The sequence below is a fragment of the Brachyhypopomus gauderio genome, chromosome 15, assembly GCF_052324685.1.
Source record: "Brachyhypopomus gauderio isolate BG-103 chromosome 15, BGAUD_0.2, whole genome shotgun sequence".
In the NCBI taxonomy this organism is placed as follows: domain Eukaryota; kingdom Metazoa; phylum Chordata; class Actinopteri; order Gymnotiformes; family Hypopomidae; genus Brachyhypopomus; species Brachyhypopomus gauderio.
Window position 1 is genome coordinate 3,091,452 of NC_135225.1, and position 26,898 is coordinate 3,118,349.

At 41.6% G+C, this 26,898-nt stretch overlaps 3 protein-coding genes across 8 annotated transcripts; 1 reads left to right on the forward strand and 2 right to left on the reverse strand.

Annotated features, from left to right (window-relative positions):
• Nucleotides 1–444: 444 nt before the first annotated feature.
• ccar1 (cell division cycle and apoptosis regulator 1) lies at nt 445–15,683 on the reverse strand. 3 transcript variants are annotated; one of them, XM_076974339.1, is made up of 26 exons: nt 15,609–15,683; nt 14,549–14,696; nt 14,052–14,227; nt 13,564–13,671; nt 11,931–11,963; nt 11,415–11,608; nt 11,150–11,276; nt 10,923–11,036; nt 9,647–9,839; nt 9,403–9,544; nt 8,975–9,130; nt 8,490–8,715; nt 8,191–8,304; nt 7,601–7,767; nt 6,615–6,825; nt 5,378–5,461; nt 5,004–5,192; nt 4,709–4,900; nt 4,260–4,493; nt 3,216–3,351; nt 3,017–3,105; nt 2,777–2,923; nt 2,477–2,600; nt 2,127–2,312; nt 1,781–1,986; nt 445–1,672 (listed from the first exon to the last, which is right to left on the reverse strand). In XM_076974339.1, exons 2-26 carry the CDS (start codon nt 14,658–14,660, stop codon nt 1,616–1,618), a joined length of 3,717 nt encoding a protein of 1,238 aa, XP_076830454.1. In that variant the 5' UTR covers nt 14,661–14,696; nt 15,609–15,683; the 3' UTR covers nt 445–1,615. The 3 variants fall into 3 exon arrangements, with proteins under 3 accessions (XP_076830454.1, XP_076830456.1, XP_076830455.1); XM_076974341.1 differs by lacking the exon at nt 15,609–15,683 and adding an exon at nt 15,376–15,598; XM_076974340.1 differs by lacking the exon at nt 15,609–15,683 and adding an exon at nt 15,283–15,598.
• A 448-nt stretch (nt 15,684–16,131) lies between these two features.
• Nucleotides 16,132–22,349, reverse strand: LOC143476150 (NFU1 iron-sulfur cluster scaffold homolog, mitochondrial). Of its 2 annotated transcripts, none has more exons than XM_076974157.1 (8): nt 22,112–22,349; nt 20,418–20,512; nt 20,097–20,232; nt 19,532–19,598; nt 19,297–19,408; nt 19,034–19,097; nt 17,978–18,152; nt 16,132–17,859 (listed from the first exon to the last, which is right to left on the reverse strand). In XM_076974157.1, the coding sequence occupies exons 1-8, from the start codon at nt 22,177–22,179 to the stop codon at nt 17,788–17,790; spliced, it is 789 nt and encodes a 262-aa protein (XP_076830272.1). In that variant the 5' UTR covers nt 22,180–22,349; the 3' UTR covers nt 16,132–17,787. The 2 variants fall into 2 exon arrangements, with proteins under 2 accessions (XP_076830272.1, XP_076830273.1); XM_076974158.1 differs by lacking the exon at nt 22,112–22,349 and adding an exon at nt 21,781–22,030.
• On the forward strand, nt 21,418–26,459 carry LOC143476151 (transmembrane protein 150A). Of its 3 annotated transcripts, XM_076974160.1 has the most exons (8): nt 22,578–22,762; nt 22,948–23,030; nt 23,860–23,907; nt 24,024–24,095; nt 24,194–24,261; nt 24,508–24,638; nt 25,402–25,579; nt 25,747–26,459. In XM_076974160.1, the coding sequence occupies exons 2-8, from the start codon at nt 22,966–22,968 to the stop codon at nt 25,932–25,934; spliced, it is 750 nt and encodes a 249-aa protein (XP_076830275.1). In that variant the 5' UTR covers nt 22,578–22,762; nt 22,948–22,965; the 3' UTR covers nt 25,935–26,459. The 3 variants fall into 3 exon arrangements, with proteins under 3 accessions (XP_076830276.1, XP_076830275.1, XP_076830274.1); XM_076974161.1 differs by lacking the exons at nt 22,578–22,762; nt 22,948–23,030 and adding an exon at nt 21,418–21,501; XM_076974159.1 differs by lacking the exon at nt 22,578–22,762 and having other exon boundaries at nt 22,771–23,030.
• The last annotated feature ends 439 nt before the right edge of the window (nt 26,460–26,898 follow it).

Below are 26,898 nucleotides of genomic sequence, written 5' to 3' on the forward strand. Positions count from 1 at the left end.
GGGTTACCAGAGAGGTTCTTGTGAAAGGCTCATGTATAATCCTGCTTTAGAGAGAACAATCAACTCCTCAGGTGTGAAGAATTCAAATGTACCCATGAAATTGTTTGCTTGAGAAAGCTTGAATACAAAATGACCATGGCTTATGTACCGAGACCAAGCCTATTAATCTCCTGACACCTTCATTTAGTTCAACATTCTGAAAATGTTCATTATATATGTGGCATCTCTCTGTATTTGTGGTTTCATAGTATAAACCAAATTTGAACAGTAAACAAATTTTTGCAAGAGTCCAGGAAGTGCTATGTGCCTTTAGCTTTTCTTTTGCAACCAACGATGCAAATGTTTTCAGTCAGACAACTACTGCCATCTACAGGATGATGTTGCTTTGTTAGGTTTCAAAATCTGAAACTAGACCACCAACAAAATGTTCCAGACAGAAGAAAATTAAATGTTAAAATGAACCACTTTTATTTAACACAAGACAACCATAATAGTACATTTGGAATAGAAAAATAATATGCACTTGGTTGCTTTGGGCTCATTGTTACTAAGTTTGGCTCTTCTCCATTAAGCATGAACCACCCATTGTAGCCAGCCCCAACCTCAGGTCACTGACCAAAGAAAAGATTAAGGGAGAAAAATAAAAAACTCAACGGTTTTCAATTCCAAGTCATCACATTCTCATGAAATACCATTTTGCAATATTTTGCAAAGTAAGTAGGATTCTTCTGCAGAGTGTACCACACTCGTCATTGATACCTGCTCTATCAAAATAATAGCGGAGTCTCTTCACCTCCTGCTACCTTCTAACTGACAAAATAGAACAACGTCATCTTCGCAAGATTAATGAAAGACCACTGAACAAACAATTCCCACACTGTCAGGGCTAAGTGAATATGCGTGCATTAGTTTAGATGCATATCAATAAACAGGATAGCAGCAAGTTAGCAAAGTGTTGACAAAGATATTAAACATAGAATGAAACTACCAATCTGGAACATCGGTAGAACAAGAGAGGTGTTCACCTGGAGTCTGGCTCCGCGTGCATGAACACGGCTGGACCCAGAGGTGAAGAACCTCTTAGTTCTACTCACTTTAGACATAAATAACAGCATTATTGCTAATTAAACACAAAAGCATACTAGCCAAAATGATGTTGAATGTTGACAGAGAGAGAGAGAGAGAGAGAGAGAGAGAGAAAGAGACGAGAGAGAGAAAGAGAGAAAGAGACGAGAGAGAGAGCACCGCAAAACAGAAACCAACTGAAAAACAAGAAATTACTGCAACTGGAAGAAAAGGAAGATGTTTCTTGAGAAATCAAATCACACGTCTAATATTAAAACAATTTCTTTAAATATCACATGAATTAGTTTCTACTGTACTTCAGATCATTTTAGCTGTAAAATTTGAGAAAAAAATGTCAATTTATTATTAGGTCAAAGAATTATGAATAGGAAAAATAAGTAACAATGAATTCCTCAGTCTTTAAAATTCTGTACATGGCAACAACCAAAGGGAAATAAAAAAAAACAAAAAGAAAACAAAAACGAGCTGGAGTTTAGTGCCTATTTACAGATCAGATGGGAAGAACACAGACACAGATGTAAAAGGCAGTTCAGTCATCTGAGCCATTAGCTTGAGTTTGCTGGTCACCGTCTTCAGAATGATCGTCCTACAACAGAGAAAACATCTGTGCTCAACAGAAGGCGAGCGGCTGCGGCACCCAAAGAGCGTTGCGACCGTGAGGCGAGTGTGTGTGAGGGTGCGATGTGCTTCCTACGTTAGGCAGGATGGTGTGGAGCTCCTTCACGAGGGCGCTGAGGCTGGCCTGGGTGCTGCGCAGCTGCTGCTGGTAGCTGGTCCTCTGCTGCTCCGAGGCCTTCAGGCTCTTCTCCGTGTCCTTCACGCTGGCCTTCGCCTGCTCCAGCTCCCTCATCAGACTGCTGTTCGTGGAGTCCAGCTCTGACATGTGCTTGGCGTCCTCGTCTGGAACGCAACGCACTGCTTTTAGCAAACACGCGCGGAGATACGAACGGCTGGTTGGGGGGGCGGAGGGTTGGGTGGGGGCGGCGTTATTAGTTCTTAATAACAGTGTAGGTGAGGAGCAGGGCCACTCTGAACATTACCGATTTTAGTGTCCTGCTGCATGAGTTTCTGCTCTATCTCCTCTCTGGCTTTCTCACTCTTGTCCAGTTTGTGCAGCATGCTGCCCACGTCCACCATGGCACCGTTGTAGACGATGAGACTGCCCGACTCTGTGCCATCCTCCGCTTCTCGCTTTGCCTTCTGATTGGGCAGTAGAGGCCGGTTGCCTGTTGAACACAAATAACCCTTTGTGTTCACTCATGGCACAAACATGACGCCTGCTCGGTGTCGTGTTTGTCTTTGAGCAGTTTCATGTTGCTTCTCCACCCAGAACACGTTACAGTAGCCAAGGCTTCCACAGTTGTAGGGGCTTGGCCTTTGGGTTTCTCACCTAGGAGGTTGTCCAGCTGAGCATCGGGAGTCCCGGTGGGACTGGGCTCGTCTTTGGGTCTGTCAGTTAACTTACGGTAGTAGCAGGTGTCCCTCACCACTGGCTTGTTCAACAGTTTTTTCACCTGCAAAAACACATTCAAAACACATTCTGAGCCTATGAGCATCATCTCTTACACACCCCACTCTGTCTAGACTGAACAAAGTATTGATCAGCCTTATACGTATCTGCAAGATGATTAAGTGAAGAGCTCGGATGCACCTGTAGTCGGACAGCAGTGTGTTAGTACAGGTGCAGTACCTGAGCTCTGGAGAGATGCAGGCCTAGAGTGTACATGATCTCCTCCAGGTCCTTCTCTAATAGATAGCCACAGTGGCTTTGATCAAAGTACACAAAAGCCATCAGCAGATCTTGGTCAAACGTCACCATCTGCTTCTTTTTCTCATCCTAAAAAAAAAAAAGACAGTGGTGTCATAAAGGCCCATTTTTCCACTACAAGGTCTATAATCTATAAACATCATGAAACTCAAGACGACGTACTTTATCTTTAGACAATCTATCTTTCGATTTTCTGTCGTCCCGGCGGTCATCTCTCCTGTCCCTCCCATTGGAGTCTTCGTCATCTTTATCTGCAAAAGACAACAGCATTTACGCGCACCGCCGGCACGAACACAGCCGACTCCGTCCGGAGCCCGACCAGGCTGACGGCCTTTCCTCTCGAGTGCCGCGCGACACGTACCATCGTCGTCGTAGTCGTCCGCGTCCTCCGCCTCCATCGGGTCGTATTCGTCAGCGTTGTTATTGCTGCTTTCATCTTCATTATCATCTTCATCTTTGGACTCCTCCTTCCTCAGAACCTTCTCCTTGTCGTCGTCCTGTTAAACGATATCAAGGAGGCCCGTCAACCCAGTTTTTATTTTATTGGACGGCTACAGGCCTCCTTCCCCTCCCTGCAGTGAATTCTCTACAGATACCAGGCAGCTGCCATTAATCCAGGCACAGGCTCTCGTTTTAACTTGCTGCTGTACAATATGATCTGTGTCATGTGTCACATTTGGAACATTCCAGAAACATTGCTTAAATTAATGCATTAAAGGACCGTTCAGAATGATGAATTACACTCACCGGCCACTTTATTGGGTACACTAGTCCAACTGCTCATTAACGCCAATATCGAATCAGCCACATTACATGGCAGGAACTCAATGCATTTAGGCACGTAGACAGAATTTGGCGGCAACAACATGAAAACATGAATCCATCCTGCCTTGTATCAACAGTTCAGGCTGCTGCTGGTGGTGGTGTAATAGTGTGGGGGATATTTTTCAGCCACTTTGAGCCCCCATTAGTACCAATTGAGCATTGTGTCAACGCCACAGCCTACCCGAGTATTGTTGCTGACCATGTCCATCCCTTTATGACCACAGTGCACCCATCTTTGGGATGTGGTGGGACGGGAGATTCACATCATGGATGTGCAACCGAAAAATCTACAGCAACTGTGTGATACTGTCATGTCAATATGGACCAGACCCTCTGAGGAATGTTTCCAGCACTTTGTCAAATCTATGCCATGAAGGATTAAGGCAGTTCTGAAGGCAAAAGGGGGTCCAACCCGGTACTAGCAAGGTGTACCTAATAAAGTGGCTGGTGAGTGTATACTGGAATAAATGATGGAGGAGGTCTCGGATTTACTCATTAAAAGAGGATGAATAATTATCTGTGGAGTTACCCATCGCTCTAACGTATTTAATAATTAAAGATGGAGAGAATGTGCACTCACCCTTCTCTTCTCCTCCTCCTCTCTCGGTCTCTTCGTGGCAGGCTCACCATTCTCCTCGTCCTTTTCCCTCTTCACGTCTCTCCTCTCCAACTCTTTTCTCTCCGTCTCTTTCTTTGACTTTTCTTTCTTATCTTTTTTCTCTTCCTTGCTTGGAAGAGCTGCAAGAGCTTTGAATATCCTGTAGCCAAAATCTCGTTGAAGCATCTCGTTGAAAAGCTCAGCAAACAATGAGACCTAAAAGAGAAAAAAAAGAGGGCAGATAAAACTCTCACAGATCCTTTTACAAAAGCGTAAACCACCGTGGGCTTTGAATGTTAGTTTATCACCAAGCAACACAGGAAACGATCTTTACGATGAACGCTTTCCGTCAACTCAACTGAAAACAAGGTATAAAAAACGTGCACAGACTTCCGTTTGAAGCCGCGTGAAGGCAGGTAAACTGTCCGCACCTCAAAGGAGTGCTCCTTATTGTCCTCCAGCCTGTAGTCCAGCAGCACGCTCAGAGACATGATGCTGCAGTCAAACTTGCCGTTCTTGGCCGCCCAGTTTGGGTGGACGATGATGGTGGGCTCGTCTGGGAGGACGTATCTGCGTTCCCTGCGCTGTCGCTCCTGTTCCTCCTGTCGTTTGCGCTCCTCCTCCTGAAGGAGGTGCAAACGGCATCAGACCGACATCACAAAAAAAATAAATAAATAAAAACAGAACGCAAGCTTGCCGGGGGACACCTTGGTGAAGGCGTCTCACCTCTCGGTCCTCCTCCGTCCTGCACGGTTCCTCCTCCTCCACGCAGACAGCCTCCGTCTTCTCTGGTTCTTTGGACTCCTCCACCTGCTCCTCCACCTTCAGCTGTTTGGTGAGCCGAGCTATCAGCTGAGACTTCAGCCCTTTGGAGCTCAGAGTTCGGCTCTCCAGCTCTTTGCGCAGGTCATTCACCTGTACGTACACACACACACACACACACACACACACACACACACACACACACACACACACACACACACACACACACACACACACACACACACACACACACACACACACACACAGACACCTGAAGTTAGTGAGGATTCTCAGCAGAAAGTCCAGTAAAATGTTAAGCCAGTTGAGGGGCAGCCTACCTTCATGGACTTCGGATCGAGCTTAGCCCAGTGAGTGGGTGTTGTAACCTCTTTTGAATCGTCCTCATCTTTCTCCTCTTCCTCCTGTATCAGGTCAGAGAAAGAGAAGAGGGGGACAGTGTAATGTTAAAAGCAACCTGCTGACATTGTGTGAGCTTCTGAAACAAAAGGTGATCCGTGCAAGAAGCAAGGTCACAACTGTCTCTCATCATCTCCAACTGAGGTCTCGATTGGTTAAAAACCAAAACAAACCAAAATAAAAATAAAAAAAACAGTACACTTCTAGGATACAGTAGAAGCTCACTAGCTTTTATAAAAAGATCCAAACCCCACCCATCAGCCAATCAATGCCAGTTCTGTGGAATACAAAAAGGTAAATCAATGACAGCGGGTCCAAGAAATGTAAAATGTGACAGACGCACTCAGATGGTCTCCAAACTCAGCGAGTGTTCGGGTTCCCTATGACTACATTCTGTAACCTGGTTTTCCTTGCCCCCTCCTTTTTAACATCTAGTCATAGAGGACTGTCCTCGGATCAACCAACCTCCCTGGAAAAACCAAGTCCATAAGTCTAGGTACAGTCCAATCCAAGAATTATGTCAAATTGAAAAAAAAGGGACAGACAAGAGACAGAACCTATGGAGCTTTTCAGAGTTCAACAGATACTGATTTGAAATATAAAAAAAATCAATCATAAAAGAAAACCTTCTAAAAAAAACACACATTTTATCACAACTGGTTCTCCAGATTCCAGCATGTCTCTCCAACATCTGAACAAGTTCAGAATTAAAGGACGTGTAGAATTAACGAATGCGTTCTGTGGAATTGAAAGTAGGACACTTGTGATTTTTTTTTCGGATTCCACGCGGCATGAGTGATAATATTCCCGCTGTAGGTTACAGGTTAAAGGTTACAGGTTACAGGCAGCGCTGGAAGCTGGTTTACCAGTTGAAGCAGCGTCATTAACGTGGGACCTAAACTGTTCCGCTGTATGTGAGAGACTGCGGGCTGGGTGGTGGTGGTGGTGGTGGTGGAGCGAGGGCGGTGCTGGGAGAGCAGGGAGGGATGGAAGGGGTGGAGGAAAAGGGAGGAGACACAGGGAGAGTAGGAGGGGCTTTCTGAATGATGCCTGTGATGCTTGAGTTTTTCTGTGTGGTTTTTTTTTTTAGTGTTGTGTGTGTCTATTCCTGTGCCTGTGAGAAGCGGAAATGAGAAGAAAAGGATTAGCGTTCAGTGCCTGTTCTCCATCAGCCTCCTTCCGTTCAGCCAAGAGTTTCTCTGCCAGCTGCTCCTTGAGTCCGCGGGACAGCCCCTCCCACTCTGAGCGGGTAGGAAGACAATGCCAAACATCCGGGAGAAATAAAACCACTGTCTCCACATGTGCGGGGACTGTCCGCCCTTTGTGAGTCTCCTCAGGGCGGTGATAGCGAATCTCTGCAAAACGGTACCTGTCGCAAAGGAAGAAGTGTATTGGAAAGAAACATTCTGTCAGACATCACACAAGGCCTAACCCCAATACACTCCCCCACACACACACTTCCCCCACCATCCCCTCGTGGTAAGACGACCCCAGAATGAAGCGCATGAAAACATCTGAAGATCTCCACGGTAGGTTCCCAGGATGAACGGCAGCCGTGTATTGAGGAAACCGACAGACACAATAAACAGGAATGACATTCCGGACACTTCCCGGTCCCGCCCTCCCAGCCACGCCCCTCACAGCCACACCCCTCCCCCTAGCGACCACCAGCCTGAACGGGATGCTTGTGTAGGATAGCTTACGTAGCCCCGTGGCGTGAGAGAGACAGGTTCAAGGACACAGTGAAAGCAAGTTAAATATGTAAGATATTTAACACAAACCAAAGGTCATATAACAGAAAGTAATGGTGGCGACTCCTCCTTCCGGCTCCAGTTTTTGAGCAACAGATTAAATGCATTCACCACACAGATATAGAGGCAGGACTGCCACGCACATCAGCAAAAAGGACATTGCAAAATAAAAGACAAGAGAGCAAATAAAGAAACAAATTACAGAATTACAAAAAACAAAGCCTCCAACATGTCGGGAGACGCAGCTTTTGTCAAAACCATGCAGTGAGGTCACACATCCGTTTTTTGATCGAGGTTGTGTTTTTGTTTAGGTTTTGCTTAGGCCTGGTACTGATAAAAAGCCAACATGGAAAAAGGAGAATGAAAGTGGTGTTATAACGAAGATGTACTTACCACTGGGTACATAAACTCAGGTCAATGCCTGTCAGAGCCTTACAACAACGTATTGCTGTTTTAATAAGGACTGAGGCATCATTCTCTGGGTCTGCTCCATCCAGGGAGGGAGACCAGTGGCCCCCGATGGCCATGGCCTCATCTTTACCCCTCATACCAACCAGGAACTAAGAACAGGGGTTCACAGAAAAAACAACAAAGTCACACACTACATATCCGTCTGCTTTTAACAAAACAAGCACATTAAAGAATGATGTAGAAACAAGGTGACAGATACCCAACGCTAAATGTAGCAGTGGACACACACACACACACACACACACACACACACACACACACACACACACACACACTCATCACTGTCGGGCTGCCACACATTTTAAAGTCAGTGGTATATTTGTAATACCCCACTCATCACTGCACTATTGTACCGAGCTGTGCTATTGTGACCACTGTTACGCTGGTAGGGTAACTTGACTCATCACTCGTTAATGACTCCAAGCCATGAAGACCACTAGCGTGAAGGTGTAAAGGTCACATGTCCGTGGATGGTGGCGTGTGCAGGTGGGAGACCTACAGTCTGGCCGTACCTTAATGAGGCGAGCTGGGTGCTGGAAGGAGTCTCTCAGCTCCTGGGGATCCTCGGCCAGGGCGCAAGACTTGTGATACATTTCCTCCAGACTGGGATTGGCAAGCAGCATCACCTACAAGCACAGCCAGGAGATCCGTTACGCTGGCGCTCACATGGGAGGACTAAACCACATGAAACGAACACCAGAATTCACAACACAGACAAAAAGATCACACACCACTCTTTAAAGACAAATTAAAGACCCAGACGATGGAGATGGCGACAGATACGGGGTTTATAGATAACTGTTGCTCACACCTTAGCGCTGTAGGTGTGGTTGGCATCTGGGGGGTCCAGTACCGCCGTGTTCTTCACTAATGAGTCCACCTCTTTATGCATGATGTGGAAGTTACAGTAGTTTCCAAAAGTAAAAGGTCGTGACAGGGGGAAGGCGTCCACCCACGTGAACACAGCATCAAAGAAGTCGCTGGGGATGTAGAGGCTCTGATAACGACGCCGAAGCTCCATCATGTCACAGTTGTACCTGAACAGTGAGTGTTTATGCACACAGGTGCACACAGCTTTATTCTCACAGATAATGAGATATTCACATATGCTAATTATAAATTAACAGCACCCTTGCATTTTTACACAGCGCACACACACACACACACACACACACACACACACACACACACACACACACACACACACACACACACACACACACACACACACACACACACACACACACACACACACACACACACACACACACACACACACACACACACACGACCTACCCATCAAGTGAGAACTTTGAGAACTGCACGGTATATCGTGGAACAACTCTGCGTGGGCGTCTCGGAGAGCGTTCTCTTCGAGGTGACCGGTCTCTTGAACGCTTGCGCGTTGGAGAACGCTCCCTTGACCGTCTCCGTTCTCGATCTCTCTCCCGACTGCATGAACATGAAACCACAAAGCATATTTAGACACCAACTGCAGCTGTTACGGAATCATTACAACACCATTTACCTACATTAAACATTAATAATGGAAACAACATTTGAATTGTTTAAACCATGCCAGCAAGTAGGCAAGTGTGGTGTTGTTATTTAACAACATACCACCACACACGGGTTCCCTTGCCATGTTGATTATAATAAACCCAGGACTGATTGACACGGTCAAAACGTGATCACACCAGCGGAACATCTCGGCGTGTGCGGACCTGCGGTCGTCCTTCCTCAGGATGAGCTCGGGCCGGTCGGCGCGGCTGGGGAAGCGGGGCGAAGGCTCCATGCGCCTGACGGGCTGGGGCTGGGGCATCATACGCACAGGGGGCTGCAGGAGTCCGCCCGAGAACACCGAATCTGCAGGAGAACGCACCAGCGACTGCGTCAGACACACGCCACGGGGGACCTTAAACTCCACCTCAAGATGGCGCCCATCTGGAGGGCCGTGCGCCCCCCTACCTTTCGGGGGTGGCTGGGGCAGCAGGGGCTGTGGGGGGTTCTGCAGCAGTGGGGCCAGAGACGCTGCAGAGAGTTGGGCCTGGAGCAGGGAGGGGGGCGGAGCCTGGGAGGGCACACTGAACGTGGTTGGTGGAGGTAACGACTGCATCATAGAGGGGCCCGGTTTCATCATGCCGGGACCAGGAGGCTGGCTCTGGGAGAAAGAAACACCAGGCAAGGATCAGAAGGAGCTCAGTCCCTCCAAAGGACTACATTAACTAAAAGGGGATTAGGCCGTTTACGGTGGTGGTGGCCGTCTATTGTGAAGTACAATCACTTTATTCATTTACATGAAATCAGTTATAGGATGCAAGCTGTGTGGACGCCACAGTGTGTGCTCTATTCTTAAGGATGTGACCTGTTCTGAGGGAGAAGCAGCTGTTTGTGTTACGGTGCAGTGAACCGCGTGTGACAACAAAACTCAGCTAAAGGAGAAAGAGCCAGAAAACACTTCAGCTGCAGCAACAGTGTGATCACTTTTGGGCCCTGCTAAAAGACAGAAGTATAGGACTGCATCGAAAATGGAAGGCATGGTCAGTTTTGTTGCTGAAAAGATTCTTGCTCTGTCCCCTTATTATACACAGACGGGATCTAGGAGATCTCACTAGATCACCTTCTCGGGAAGGATTAGAACATGGTTCTCAAATCCAAGTCTTGGAGGGCAGCAGCACAACATACTTCTGTGTTTTTCTTTGTTCAAAGACACCTGGCACAACTCTTCATGAGCTGAAGTACTTCAGGGGTTAGGGTCAGAGGTTAGGGAACTAGGAAACTAGAAAGTGCTGAGCTCTTCCGCTACTTGACTTTGAGAATCTTGAACCAAAACATGTTGTTTCTTTCACTTCCAAGTTAGTGATGCAGACCATTCATGCACTCGCTCGCTATTGTGTGAGCATGCTAAGATAAGGTAAATGTGAAAAGCCAATAAATGCTTCAGCACAAAAACCAAACAAACCAAAAACAACAAAAACTTCGCCGTCCTTCCAGCCTTAATTTCACACACAGCACTAATTGGCCAGAGACCGACTGAAATGTGAGAAAACACAGCATCAAATCTGTCATCCAACACACAAGCTTAGAGCTGTAAAACAGAAGGAGAAAGCATGAACATTTTAGAAGCAACTCATCTCGGGCAGACAGAAAAGAAACCGAAGAACTGTGACCAACACCTGTCTGTGCAGTGAAAGAACAGCATTAAAGAAAGACGAGCAGGAGGGATCATGGCGGCGAGGGTTACATTTTGTCTGGAGTCCACCGCAGAGTGGAGGTCCGTGTAGCGCTGCACTCCGGCGTCAGAGTAAAAGCTGGACAGCTGTGGGGAAACCTGAGGTAAGGGCTGGGGTGCCTGGTGCTACGTAGAGATGGAGAACGGAGAGATTAACGGCAGGGGCAACGACACGAGTTGAAAGCAGAAGAGAACGAGATATGATCGCTCTGTATTATTGTGGTAAACTAGGTGCTCACCGATTGGTTGGGTAACTGAGGTAAAGTCTGAATGCGCTGGGCATTCCACTTGAAGGGCATGTTGGGGTTGTAGACGGCCTCGACCAGGACACGGTCACCCACTTGAGGCGTTTTTCCCTTTACCGCACTAAAACCACGACGGAAACACATAATGAGCATTTTGGAGCGTAGCGCAAGTTTCACAGCCGTAACTCACGAGCAGGAACTAATCCCCCGGGTCAAAACCCACGAGCGAAAACGTCCAGGTGCCATCGTCGCCTCTCACCTAATCTGGAAGAACACATCTTCATCCACAAAGCCGAACGTGTCGTGCAGCTTGTTCACGACCCCCGTGAAGACGCGCTGCTTCTGGGGCTGGGGCTGCTGTTGGTGACTGGATCGTGGGGTGGGGTAGGACACGGTGATCTGGGCCTGTTGCGGGTTCGACAAACTCAGACTTGTAGGCAAAGCAACAGGAGGCTGTGGAACACAAACCACACTCTTCATTGCTGAAATGTATTTTATCATCATCATCATCATCATCATCATCATCTACTGTTATCCCAGAACTATTTACGTAGACACAAACACTTCTAAGCCTTTATATTAGAAAGGTACGTCAAATACTCAGAAAAGCCTTAAACCTATCTATATAGCTAGCGTGACATGATAGCAAAATAATTTTCACAATATACACACACGTGTTATAATACATTAACTACACGGACAACAATGCGACCGATGCAAAAACATGATGGAACAAGTGAAATCAACTGTGGGTAAATAAAGAAGTGAAGGTCACCTGTGAGAGCAGGGCCTGCTGGGGCTGTGGAAGCTGAGGGAGGGATGGAGGGAGAGAGGGAGGGGGAGAGAGAGAGAGAGAGAGAGAGAAATGTCACACAAGTGAGTGCTAGGTGGAAGAAGACAATAGTTACTAAGTCATTAGTAAGTCATTACTAAGTCATTAGTAAGTCATTACTATAAGTCATTAATTACTAGTTGCATTAATTACTTGTCACAAATGTCACTTTATACAGAGATCTGGTCACTGCCCATTTAAATGTTTCATATAGATTCATAAAGACAGAATTCATAAAGTCAGAATTCTTAGCTTCTTTTTGTGAAGCATCAGCCTACAATTTAACATAATCTAGTCCTAGATTATTACGTATCTAGTTAGTCTCATCAAAAAAGAACACACAGTGAAGACTAAGGGTAGATTAACAGTAATTAAACAGTTTGGGATTATGCTGCTACTTTATCTAGTAGTGTTTTTAGAAAAGAAAAATAAATGTAACATAAGAAAATGTAAAGATTTCATGACATTTTCAAGACAAAACACCAACACTCATTTTATGGCAGATCACTGTTTTGTCCTGGACCAGAAAATGAGTTATGGTAAAAACAAGCCAAAAAATAGAATAAAGGTTATTTTACCTAGATTTCAAAAAGTGTGCCAATAGTCTAGGTTTGAACAATTTTTTCATGAATACTACACTGTTGCCACTTACATACCTGTCAGCATTTCATTATATTGTAGATAAAACCTTGTTTTTATATAACGAGAAAGTAAAATTTAATTGAATACATTAATTAAAGGAGCAATTAATTAATTTTTAAAAGTACTTTTAGTAAGTAATAAAAAAGCAATTTTACAACCTTTGTAGTCCTCAAATTAGCCAGTTTATGCTCTATAGACGCATTCCCTCATGTGGAAATGGCCAAATTTAGAAAGTATTTAATACAGAATGTCCACTGGGTGTCAGTATAATGACTGAATGAGAGAAATTTGAAAATATATTTACTTATATTTCAAAACAGCTGAGGTATTTTACCTTTCATGCACACCAATACCAAATCAAAGCCAATCTAGTTAACTACCCAATTACCTAACTTCAGACATATTTTCAAATGCTACTCCAAATATCCCTGCACAATGATTAATTAAAATGTCACGATAATTAAGTGACAAAAATTATTATGCCTTTGGAAAGTGCTGCAGAAAATGCCGACATTATGTTACTCACAAAGTGATAAAATCCACCATGATCCTTGTTACACTTATTTGCACAGTAATGATGATATTAAAAAACACATGATATAGTTTATTAGCTATCTAGCTAACTGTTACTGGCAGATACAAATTCTGCATAAAACTACCATTAAAAGGTAATCATTTAGCTTGTTGGAATGGGGTTTCTCTGTGTGATTAGATTAAATCCAATGATGTAGCCTAACCCTCCACGAGTCTTTAGTACTTTAATTTACTGAAATAATAATTCTGATAACTACTTTTACTTCTACCTGAACAATTATCACTTTAAAGCAACGATACACAAGTACCATTCATGGCTGCTGCACCCACCTCTGCTCTGGGCGGAGGTGTTTTTCAGGGCACAGTGATCAGAGTAAGCGGTGCGCGTGTGTGTGTGTACCTGGTGAGGGACGTTGTACAGGGTCTGCTGGGGGGGCGGCTGTGGCGGGGGGGCCTGAGGTGGCGGCTGGGGCTGCTGGTACTGCTGAAGGGCTGAATTGATCTGGGACTAAAATTAAAACGCACATTAGTGACTGGAGGATGTGTACTGCAGCTGTGAGAGAATAGGGTTACAACTGTGTGTGGGGAATAGGGTTACAACTGTGTGTGGGGAATAGGGTTACAACTGTGTCAGAGATTATATTACAGCACGAGTCTGGTACACACAGCATCAGTCCGAACCCTTTGCATGCATGATAACGAAAACGAAGCACAAAATAAGGACCAAATCCTCCTACGTAGCTTTTAACATCTACGACTAAGTCACATGACCACTATGTGAAGGAATGACCATTAACAATTTGAAGTCTTTGCATTATAGATAAATGGTGCAGTGTTGGTTTCTCCTCCAGCAGCCTGGGAGCAGCCGAGCGTGGGAAGAGGCATCACCTGTTGTAGTGCAGCTGCGGCGGCTGCTGCTGCCTGCTGTTGGAGGGCCGCAGTCTGCTGGGAGATCTGGTAACTGGCGGCTGACTGGGTGTTGAGAGACGCTGCAGCCAGGGCAGACTGCTGCGAATACATAGAGGGGGACGCGCCCAGGAGGGACGGCTGCTGAACACCTAAAGCTGCAGCAACACAAACGGGCCATAAGAAATCACACGCAACTTCACAGCACTGCTGATACAGCCCACATTCCCCAAAATGGAAAGAGAGTAAATCAGAGACTGACAATCAGATAACAGAGTCCACTGACCAACCAACACAACTTCATGGTTAAGTGAAGCATAAAAAAAAACACTTTGGACCATTCTGATCTATTTAGCATAAGATAACAAAATGATCTTGCCAACATTTGCTTTCAGCACACTTGGTTTAACAGTGAATTTCCCCATTTCCAAAGCTCAATTATTATTATTATACTTATAGCGCAAGAAACGATGACTTACAGTGTAAACTGTTCAGGTCAAGGGACTGTTGTGAGTGCCCAGGTTGAGATACCGCTGTTGCAGCAAATTGTGCCGCCCACGGAGGGTTCTTCTGCCCCCCAAATTGGGCCATTTAGACCAGCTTGATGGACCAGCAGCAGATAATATCCTGTTAAAATGATGGTAGTATTCATCACTGCATCAAATCTCCCAATTCCTTCATATAATGTCATGCAGCCAGATAGCTTACTAGCTAGGTGACTCAAATGAGGTGCTACAGTAGCAAACCATCAAAGTGTCCACAGATAATAACCTAAATAGCTAGCTAACTGGCTAGATAAGCTTACATTATTCTTTAGAACTCGTTATAATAAACATAAACTTGAATGTCAAGCAGACAGCAGAACACATTAGCCGGGCTGTTGTGATATAAACACTGCCTGTAGCTACTGTAGCACACACGTAGCCAGCTAGCATGTAGCTCAATCAAAGACCGCCAACTCTACGGATCATCGCAGTAAAAAACAGCCGTATTACACCGAGCCTGGACGCCGGCTTGGCCGGTGGTTCGTGTGTTTGTGATCTACGGATTCACCAGCGTCTTCACCAGCTGTACGAGCGCGTCTGGCTAGCTGGTGGTTAGCTGGCTAACGCCTCGAGCTAAGCTAACCGAGCGCGCGTGGATCAACAGTGATTTGAGTGTTTCGAAAAGAAACAAAAAAAAAGTTGTAGAAGTTGCGTATTTAGGCACTTACGCGGTAAACAGAAGCGATTTAGTGGACAAAAAAAATGACAAGTCAGCAAAAAAAAAAAAAAAGGCTGAAGGGGGGTCGCAGTGGGACGTTTACCTCAGGCGCGTGCGCGCGCGCGCGCCGTGGCGTTAGCACGCTAGCTAGCTGAGGCCCCGACGGTTAGCTTCGCGGTTAGCATGGAACTATTGTTGGTCTTTCGGCCAATGGCGACAACACGTCTTGAGTAAAATGTTTAACAAAAAAGCGCGGTTACTATCCAGCTACGAGTCAAAAGCAGCAGGGGGACCGTGCACATGATGACCCGCAGGCCGATTATCCTAGCTCCTTACCCTCTTGTCCTGTGTTGCACCGGCTGACCACATACGGGACTGTTGGTGGACGGCGCATGCGCACGTCGCTAGGACAATGTAAAGCAAGCGGGATTAGATTTCGTTCATGCTCGTTTGAACGGATAATTTGAGTCGGTGCCTTTGAGGAGCATCACTATTAGACTCACATCATCCCAGATGCTAAAAAAAAACACACAGCTTAAAAATTACCAATATCTCACCATAATGGAACTTACTAATCCATTCATATTTAATTCATGTCTATATTTTATAAAGTACTCTCTGATTCTAATTTGTCTTAAGATGTAAACTGCAAAATTAAAAAGTAAATGTAATTTAATTCATAACTTTAAAAAAATAACTTTCTTTTATAAGGTTCCTTGTACAGTTTCCTCTGCTATTTTATCAGAATCAGAATACGTTATTGATCCCCAAAGGGAAATTGGAAATTTTAATGTTTTGTTTTGGTTGTTTGCTACTATTTTATATTTTTTTACTTTGGGAGTGTTCAAAACAAGGAAAATACCCATGCAATATTTTTTATTCTGCATCATTTAACTGAGCTCCAAGCATAGATATTTGAGATCTATAATAGTATGATTCTTGAACTCTACACTGAGCAGACAAAATGTTAAGCAGGCTAGGCACTATACCGATTTTCCTTAACTGTTAGTTTGAACATCTAATATCCAAATACTGTCTGCAAAACCTACAGCAGCTTAATCTGTTGAAGATGAGCCTGCAAACATAAACAGATAAAACAGTAACAAATCAAATATTTACCAAAACATCTTGCTATATTCCTTAAATCTTTGGATAACATTGGTCATGTGGTCATGTATTCAGACATAGCAAAAGAAACATTGGTGGTATGGCCATTAAGCCTGATTTTCTTATGCGATTGTTACAATATTGCACTTCCTGAAGCAGTGTAATATATACATTAACTATGAACTGTTTGTAACTAACTGAACTGCATATATTGCATATATATTCTTATATACACATACATGCTACCCCACCAACAATGCCATAGTTGGAAATTCTGAAATATTTTCATATTAAATGTCTATTTCTAGACAGAATAAAAAAAAATCAAATAATTTAAATCTGGTAAATAAAAAATGAAAAACTCCTAGCTGAATGAGCATTCATAGTAAATATCCGAGACACTCCCACATAATGCAGGTGGTGGGGTACAAACTTTGAACTGAATATATATGTTTTGTACAAATACCAGTTATTATTACTAAAAATAAGTTTGCATGATTGTCCACAGTAAAAGCTAAATTAAATATGTAACGGTTGACAGTGATGACAACAAGCTGGGGCCTCAAATGAAGTAATTATGCACATTTCTCTTTAGTAAACAATAATAACAAAAAAATAATAATCTCCCATGAAAATGACCAAACACATCACATCTACCAGTCAGCACGAGTACATTGCTTGGAAATCCCTTAAAATCAATTACATTCATCTGGATGACAGATCTTCACATCAGTATTTTTATTAGAACTCAATATGCTCTTAAAGTAACCTTCAAAGTCATAATTATTTGTCAGCAGACGTGCTGATTCAAACGTGTTTGAATTTCAGCCTTTCGGACCAGTGCTTTGTGGAATCACAATTTTAATGATAGCCATGATATAAAGATGATATTAATGATATAAAGTAGCCAGGTGCTCTTCAGGGCCTCTTATCATCTTTGTGAACTTAAAGCTTCCACAGTACAGGCATACTTCTGTTACACAAAACTGCTATCACTTTAAATAAATGTATATTGAGGGACGATGTTTTCAATAAAAAAAATAACAGCACTACATATCAAGATGTCATTTGTAATCCAGATAAATCTTTAAGGGGGCTCAATATTTTACAAGGCACTGTATATGCGAATTATGATTTGAGTTGCTGGTATTTAAACAGCATATTTAATAAAGAATTCTAACTTGGAATTTTAATTTTGCTTACGTTCACAGTTTGCTCAGCTGACTTAGTATGTATATATTATTTGAGAAAAAAATTCCTAGAGGCCTAAATGCATTTGCAGGGGGTTGTAATTATAGCATCGTCTTACTTTGAGTGCATACTTAACATCTGTTGTAATTATTTTAAGATCTTTTTTTTCCTCTCCTGGTAACTGGTGATGTGAAAACAACGCAGACATAATGTGGGCTCATGAGTCCTGTAATTTCTTCTCCAGCTCTGAGAACACCTTCATGCTGATCTCGTGTATTTCATCTTCCACCTAAACAAAAACATTAGGAAGTGTAAAAATGGGCTTGGACAAGTGAAACACCCAACTTCACTAATCAAAAACAGTGGAAATCAAAGCTATTCTGAACTGTTCACAACCAGACTCTCACCTGTTCCACATCGTCCACTTCCGGTATGTAGAACTGGAGCATGTTCTGAATCCCGTTCTTCAGGGTGATTGTGGAGCTGGGGCAGCCCGTGCAGGAACCAACCAACTTCAGCTTGACCGTACCATCCACAAAGCCCTTAAAGATGACATCACCACCATCTTCCTGCACAGTGGGCCTAAGACACAGGGAACATATGGGAACGTTTATGTTACATTCTACTCTTCTGTCTGAATGAATCCCAAAATAATTAGCACAAAACACAAAATTCTACTGTAATTCCTGGAAACATTTCTAGGACTGGCCATTAAAAGGTGCCAACAGGTCACAAGGAACATTATATTAGCTTCCAAAATGAAGTCCTGGTGTTTTTTTTTGTTTTTTTAAGAATTCTGGACTACATCATATCACAAGTCACTTAGATGACAATATGTTGTGTATCTATGACATTACTGAAAAATGGATGCGTATATATTTCTTTTACACTGTTTTATGTTGATTAATCCTCTACACAATACTGTTTTCTGCAGTGTTTTCACAAAAGCTATACAACTCTCAGTAAAATAATCATAGTACATTTACATTTATGGCATTTGGCAGACGCCCTTATCCAGAGCGACTACATTTTTATCTCATTTTTATACAAGTGAGCAATTGAGGGTTAGGGCCTTGCTCAGGGGCACCTCAGTCATGTCCTCAGGTCTGGGAATCGAACCTGCGACCCTCCGGTCACAAGACCAGTTCCCTAACCGCCAGGCCATGACTGCCCTGGGTGGTACTTAGTACTTTTCATTTTGTACTATTTACCATACTGACAAATCTAAGACATTCATCTTGAGTGTTCTATAACATGTCTTTATCCATGTGACAAAGCCATATCAAATGTTTCCCATTTTTACACAAACTTTAATATTTAGCATGTTATTGCAATATATCAAATATTCTTTAATGTCATATTTACATTTCTCTTTAAGTGAAATGCAACCAAAGATTGTTTATGGTGAATTAATTTTTGGCAAATTAGCCAAATTAGACCCTCCCTCTGAGCAACATTATTACCTGATTCGTGTGTCTAAAAGCTCCTTAATCATTGAGACAATGTCATCATCCTCTTCCAAGATGCCTACAAATAAATAAAAAAAATCAAATAAGAAATAAGCAATCAACATAAAATAATCAGGTTAGTACAGATGGTTAAGAAAAACATGTGAAAAAAATGTTTAACTGTTTGAGTGCCAAATGAATCACCATATTACCACCCAGACACTGTTTGGCATATGAACTAAAAGTAGTTCCACTTCTCTGTGCAAGAACGAACTTACTACTCTCTGGATTGGTCATTCCAGTTGAGACGGGTTCTCCATGCTCAAAGAACTTGGTGATAATTTCAATCGCTTGGTGTTTAATGTCTGCCCACTCCATATCATCATCGATCTTATGAGCAAATCAAACACACAAAGTATAACGTACGCACCGATTTTATCCACCGTTTTATCTACTCTGACACAATCAACATTACAAGCATTAATACATGTAACACCTGTGCTTGATAGATACCTTGGTGAGTGTGATAAAATCTGGGCCAAAAAACACTCTCTTCACCCCTTCAATTTGAAAAAGATCCCTGCAAATGCAACAGAAACAAATTAAGAAAAATAGTCTTGCATGTTTTGTTCATAGGAGAGAACATATAGAACCTAAAGTGGTTATCAGTGAGATTTCAGACACCCATGTTAAGACAGAACCAGCTGTTCCTGCACTCTAGTGATATGAAAGCAACAAGGACAATATGACTGAGAATAATTTTAAGTGATAAGCAAAAATAAGCTCCACTGGATTCTCTGCTGTGTCAGAGTCTCTGTCTGACATCAGTCATAGCTCTCAATCACAAGTGTGATGATGTACTTTCAGTCATAGAATGTTAATCTAAACGTGTCTCGAAGTGACACAGAACATGTGTTCAAAGATTAGAAAGTAGAGAAACCGATGTTTTCTTAAAGGGCCAGCTTCCAAGAGCCAGAAAAAAGAGAAAAAGAATTTCCACTGGTTATTCACCACTGGCTCTGCAGTTAATCCAAGACTATTTTAGCCCATGTCCAACAAAATGGCCTGTAGGGTTTACCTTGCTAAAGACGAACAATCAGCAGAACTAGAAGTTGGGAAATCTAATGTTCCTGTCCCCAACACAGGCTTTCCTGGAAGAAACTTCAAACTGCAGGGATTTGGTGTATCTTGTGTCAAAATTGACAGCCACCGCACTGTAAAAACAAAGCATGTCATCTTTAGGAACAGTAGGTTGTAATAATAAAGGCTGTGATAGAAGTGCAGCAAGTCTGCATGGACAATGAATGGAGATGAAAAAAATCAATCATTAGATGTGTAAAATATGAGTTGAAGCAGGTGAAGCTTTTGACATGAAATATGTAGGATAGTGACATCACACCTGAGAATGGTTTGTTCTTTGGCAGTGGGAGCTGTAGTTTGTGCTTTTGGGCCAACCACAGCGAGCAGGACTGACTCCTGTCTTTTACTGAAAACCTACAAAGAAAGTGCTCGTGTCATCTGAAGAAGGTGTTCATGTGAAAAATCAAGAGCCAAAATGTTCCTCTACATGTACTTAAAGGCAAAATCAGTGAGTCCAGAAAAACAAATCCTGATGAAATTTGTAAATTATTAAAAGAATAAAATTAAGGAAGAGTTTCGGGCACGTCACCCTTCTTAACCTTACACTCAAAGCATGAACTAAGTGAACAAGTTGTACCTATTGTGCAACAGCCATGTTATGTTTGGCAGGTTTGTGATGATACTGTAAAAATATGTGAGAAGCCTGTCTGCTTCAGCATTTCCTAATAGTGTCTTAAAATATTTTGCACATTTAGCTCATAATATTAAGTTGTTTACTGACATGATAAATAAGAATGTTGAATATGTTCTCTATTTTTTCCCCCAAATAAAATGAATAAAAATCCATGGCATATATTTTACTTTCTACTGGTGCAATTTCACATGCTCTTTACAAAACCTTTTTGAACCAAACATTTTAACAGAAAAATATAAAATTCAGTTTTGGATTCCCTATATTTCATTCACGCTTGGGAATCTGAAGTGAGAAGGTTTCACCGCCGACAGCTGACCTGCCCTGTCTAAGACCTACCATGTCTAAGCTGACCTGCCCTGTCTAAGACCTACCATGTCTAAGCTGACCTGCCCTGTCTAAGACCTACCATGTCTAAGCTGACCTGCCCTGTCTAAGACCTACCATGTCTAAGCTGACCTGCCCTGTCTAAGCCTCCATTCATCAAACCAACAACGCACTCCCTCATGTGGAATTATAAAAATTACATCAATTACCACATTTGTCAATTACACAGAAGTTGCACTACTTGTCAAGTTTACATTAACCTACCACAATCCAAACCCTCACCCATTCTCTCCTCGCATGGCACTGACCTAACAAGATGACACTATGACCTGATGGAGAGATGGAGGATGAACACTGGCTGGAAACAACTTGGGTGGGAAAAGAGGCAAGTGATAGCTCTGTAAACCCCATAAACACTAGGTTTTGTTATATAGTTTTAGGATTACTTGATTCCATTAAATATATTTTACAATCCTATTATTTTGTCAGAGCCATTTCATGTGCAAGTTAATCTGTTTTAAACATATTTAAAACCAAATACCATAAAAATGCCCTTACTAAAACAATGCCAAATATTTCATATAGAGGAATCTAACAGGCAAACAGCTATAAACAACTAAATATACAAGGTCAGTAGTAGAACATCCATTTCAGATGTACTTACATACATTTCCAGATCAACTTTAACTAACTAGGCAGCGAACTAAACAATAAAATAAGCGACTATTAACGAACTTAAAACACATTTGTCGTTGAAAATACGACACGGCCCGCCGGCATCGAACTGAAGAGAGTTGCAAGCAGCAGCAAACGTTAATAATCTAATCCAACAAATTAATCTAGCGAGATTAGATGAGATTATTTGTTTGTGTGCGTGGCCTGCGTTAGGTTGTTTTCGCTTATTAACCTTACTGGACAATTATCAGTCTTTATGGGTGAGATACCAGTTAAAGTGATGGTGAATTCCCAATGAGTGTGGTGGTTTTATTACAGACCTAACTGGGTGCGGAGACGCCCGTAACCGTAAGATCTGCGTGAGATTCCATCTCACGTGTGCCGCCATTTCGTTTGTTTTGAACCGCAAGGACCCAGATGAGTAGCTAGTTAGAGATTAATCTCAAAATTAACCGTATGTTATTTTAATGTCTTACTGATGAAGAAAAAATAATAAGCAAACGGAAAACAACAAAACAAAAAAGTTTTAAAAGTACGACATTATCTGTTTTATTCACATGGCATTTGATTAGTCAACTACTTCCGGTAGTAACCAATCACCAATGACGTACATTTAAAGCTATTAAACACTTTTGTTAAACTACTTTCCCAATATCTTGACATTTCATTGGTGTTCCATATAAGATATCTATGTTTTATACATTGAAAACGTTTTATTCTTTTTATTTTGTTTTGTATTGTTTGTTTTGTTTTTTTTTTTTCAGAATATGTATTTTCAAACAAAGAAGCCCGTTGTATTCACACAATGTTCAAGTCTGTTATTGGAGGATGAACATGAATAGGCAATAGACTAAAACAAACACTGAGATAAGCTTGAGCTGACCCAACCCAAAATATTTCATGTATATTTCTGACAAGGCAAAGTGCTGCAAGGAGGAGTAGGAGGAAACAATTGCCTTAAAAGCTGAAAGGTAAAAATGCAGTCTGGGTAGTAAGACATGGCAACAGGTGTTCTCTTGTGGGGTGAAGCTTTCATATTCTTGTTCAGTTGATGACGAGAGAAACAATTAAACTGTTGCAGTTGACTAGTTGATTTAGAAATTTACATTTGGAAGACAGTTTTAGATCTTGAGAACATCTCCTCTGAATCCTTCAGCATCTCAGCCCTAAAGACATGGGCCTCTGGATTATTTTACCCATTTCACTCTCTGCTGTCTCATTCATCGGGTGCTGGGTGGTGTAAGTTAAAATCTCTCTTTCTCTTAGGACACTTACCACTTACTTGTACACTTTACTTGTACTTTACTAGAACCTTTACTACAACTTAAAATCTCTCTCTCTCTCATATATATATATATATATATATATATATATATATATATATATATATATATATATAGAGAGAGAGAGAGAGAGAGAGAGAGATTAGATTATAAAAGTTGTAGTAAAAGGTTACCACTATCTTTCTCCCTCTCTTTCTCTCTTTGTGTACTTTACTACAACTTAAAATCTCTCTCTGAGAGAGAGAGATCTTCTAGAAGTGTAATAATTTAGCTTTACATCTTAGATTGTGATGTCAATAAAAATGGCACAAACACACACATACACACACACACACACACACACACACACACACACACACATATATATATATATATATATATATATATATATATATATATATATATATATATATATATATATATATATTAGTCATTATAGTGTACATCATTACCCATATTTGTGCCATTTTTTAATGAATAGTTCTTAGTGTGTGTGTGTGTGTGTATGTATGTATGTGTGTGAGAGAGAGGAGTTATTTATCTTGTAATTTCCTGATAATGTTAAAATTTTGTGACATTCTGTAAGGCTAACTGTGTACTTCTGACTCAGATGCTATCAGTGAGTTCCGGGTTATTTATTAAACCAACCACTCTACACACCTCCGTGATGGTGACAGTGTATAAGACATAATAAATGAAACTCCACACTGGAAGCAAAGCCAGAACAATGTTCTGTGGAAAGAAAAGCTGAATAGATGTCATTTGTATTTGCTCCTTTTGTGCAGGTATGGACTTGCATTACACTTCAACCATGTCTGTCCACTTACTAACTGGTATGTGATAGTAAAAAGAATAATTTCCTCATGACTCGTATTATTTTCTTAAAATATATTTATCATGCCAAAATATATGTTCTTTTTGCTGTATTTATTTTAAAATCTCTTTCCAGGGAATACAAAAACTCCTGTCTGTCAAATGAAACAGGTGTTTGTTGCACCCATGATAATGTCCCGACCATAAGGTCAGTCACCTGTTTGGCTCTCTACTCTTCATCTGCCATCACTTGTCCGGTTCCTGTTTCATAAAACCTTTTATTATTATTATTATTTTTTTTTACAGTTCAAGTGGGACACAGTTTCCAGAGAATGCCCTATTTTGTGCTACAATCAATGGCAGTTCGTTCTTGTGTGAGTAGACCAGATGTTTCTTGGTACCAAATCAGTCAGAATGTTATGAAAAAAAAGTCCAAGTTCTGAACTCAAAGATGTGTGGACGTGTTATTTTTTAAGATCATTGAAATAGGGGAATTGTGAAGTGGAAGTATATGACTACTAAGCTGATTTATAACTCTATGTAGCTAAGAAATAAACAGACAAATGTGAAATAAGCCAAGAAAAGCTCAGTTACTCTGTATCAATCTTCTTTTTCTGTAGTCCTGGTTTTCTGTGTTTTCCATCATGCACATATCCTGGACAGGAACTGGGCCCAGTCCCTCCTTAGTAAGTGTGCCATGGTCTTCGGCTGTGTGGCAGCCTTCGGGGCTTTTGTGGCTGGAAACTGCAATGTAAGTATCAAAGAATACAGTTTTACTTATGGGCAAAAAATTCTAAAGCCTTGTATTTCTTCCCTGGAGCTAAAATATCTATGTGGATATGGAATATTATTTATATGGGCATCTATCTATCAAATAATGTGAAATGCTGGCTATTCTATATATTTATATGATGGATTTGTTCTGATTCAGATATAAGAACCTATGAGGCAGGTTTGCTTAAGCAAAACAATTTCATTTTAAAATTACATAACTGTAGAGCTAATTTTACATCATGATTAATTCCTAGCTGACTCAGATGTAAGGCATGGAATGGCCAACCCTGTACCTAGAGACTTGGATTTCTGCAGTCTTGTCCTTATCCTAATATTTAAGGTTAAAATCTATTGTCTGTTGTACCTGCCAGTAGAGTTCCACAATGTACTGTTAAGAAACGTTTCTCATTTTACACAATCTTAATTGGTAAATTCAGCTATTTTAGTTCATACCAAACTTGCATCATATGGAGGGGTGTGACCAAAATATAAAATCTACCTGAACAGGTTTTTTAAGTTATATAACAATGTGAACATAACTTTATGTGTGGCTGTGTGGACTGTAGTGTTGCTACAATTACTGTGTTATGCACGCAAACAGTTCCCAGTCACAGCCGTATATGATTCCGTTTTGGGCAATATATCACTTTCACATAAATCACATGACAAAACATCATAGGTAAACGTGATTTTTTCATGTAAGAACACAACTGTAAGACTGTCTTCTATTCATGTCGTAGCAAGCAGAGCTGGACTTGTTGCATAATCTAGGTGCTGTGGTGAGCCTCGTGTGCATCTGCTTCTTCATCATCCTGCTGACCTCCCTGACCAGCCGCTGTGCCCTCACTGGCCTAGAGCACTTCCTGTACCCGCCACGCATCATCTTCAGCTGCATCCAGGTCACCATGACGATTCTCTGTATCCTTAGTACCAGTATGATGTGATGTCACATGCCACTGCTGAAGGAAAGTCACACCGAACATGGACCTTGTAATTTAAAAATATTTTAAAACTTTATTCACTATTCACACTTTATTGTGCTTCTGAAGTTCTTTATACCTTGTTCCTTAACCTTTGCTTGTCAGACTGCATTTTCTTTGTTCTACAAGATGACTACTACAAGCACATCTCTGCCATCTTTGAGTGGACACTAAGTGTGAATCTGGAGCTCTTTGAACTCAGCTTTGCTGTGGAGTTTTATTCTTTCTCCTCAGCGATGCTCTCGGTACTACTGTCAGTGAGGGATGAAGACAAGCCTCTGATTTTGTCCTGATTGATATTTTGACTGCATTAGATTATTTATTTTCCTCACAATTCAGTCATTATTTAAAACTGAGCTTGTCATTCTGGAAAGATGTGGTTACTGGAATGTAAGGTGATCCCAAGTTTCAAATCATAAAGTATGGAGAAATGATCAGTTAAGCTTGACCATAGGCTAAACTGTGCCAACGTGTTTTTGTAAAAATTTACCAGGGATGGATGGATAAATTTTACATAGTGAAAATATGGTGCCTGCTAAGAAAGCATTTTGCCTCATATGATGTCATTATCAAATGCAGTGTGTGCAGCTTTTCTTCAATACTGTTGATAAGTTCTAGGCGTGTCACTTAAAGCTCTTTACACCTGCACTGTGATTAGATATCTTGAGGCCTGGGAGAGTTCAGGTCAGATCCTGCACCTGTAGAATAAAATGAAACTTAATTCCACACATGGTATTTAAGAATGGCTGTGGTCATCACCATCATTGCTGCATTTAGATTTTGATGTTCAAATAAATTGCTTATTTTTGAAATATTTTTATGGATTTTATCAAGGTTGTCATTAATATTGGCCAAGTTGTGAAATAACTAAAAATAATATCAGCATTCCTATTTTGTATACCTATTATGAAAACAACTATTCAGTAATATATTTACTAGAAAAGTTTAAGGTTAAGGATATTGCAAAATGTAATCCCATTTACTCTATAGCTGATGGCTTGCTTCAGGCAATGAGCTACCTCACAGGTTTGTTTTTTAAAATATATATAATTTCAAAATACACCAGTGAAACAGCAATTAGTAACTCTCTGTACGTCAGAGACAGACCCAAGGCTACTTTGATTGTTCTGACAAGAACTTTAAAAAGAAGAATGGCACACAGAAACATTCACATGGTTTGACAACATAGAACAGATTCTTCACATGACTAAAGGCCATTACGTGTGCAGCAGTTTGAATTTGAAAACAGTATGTTGT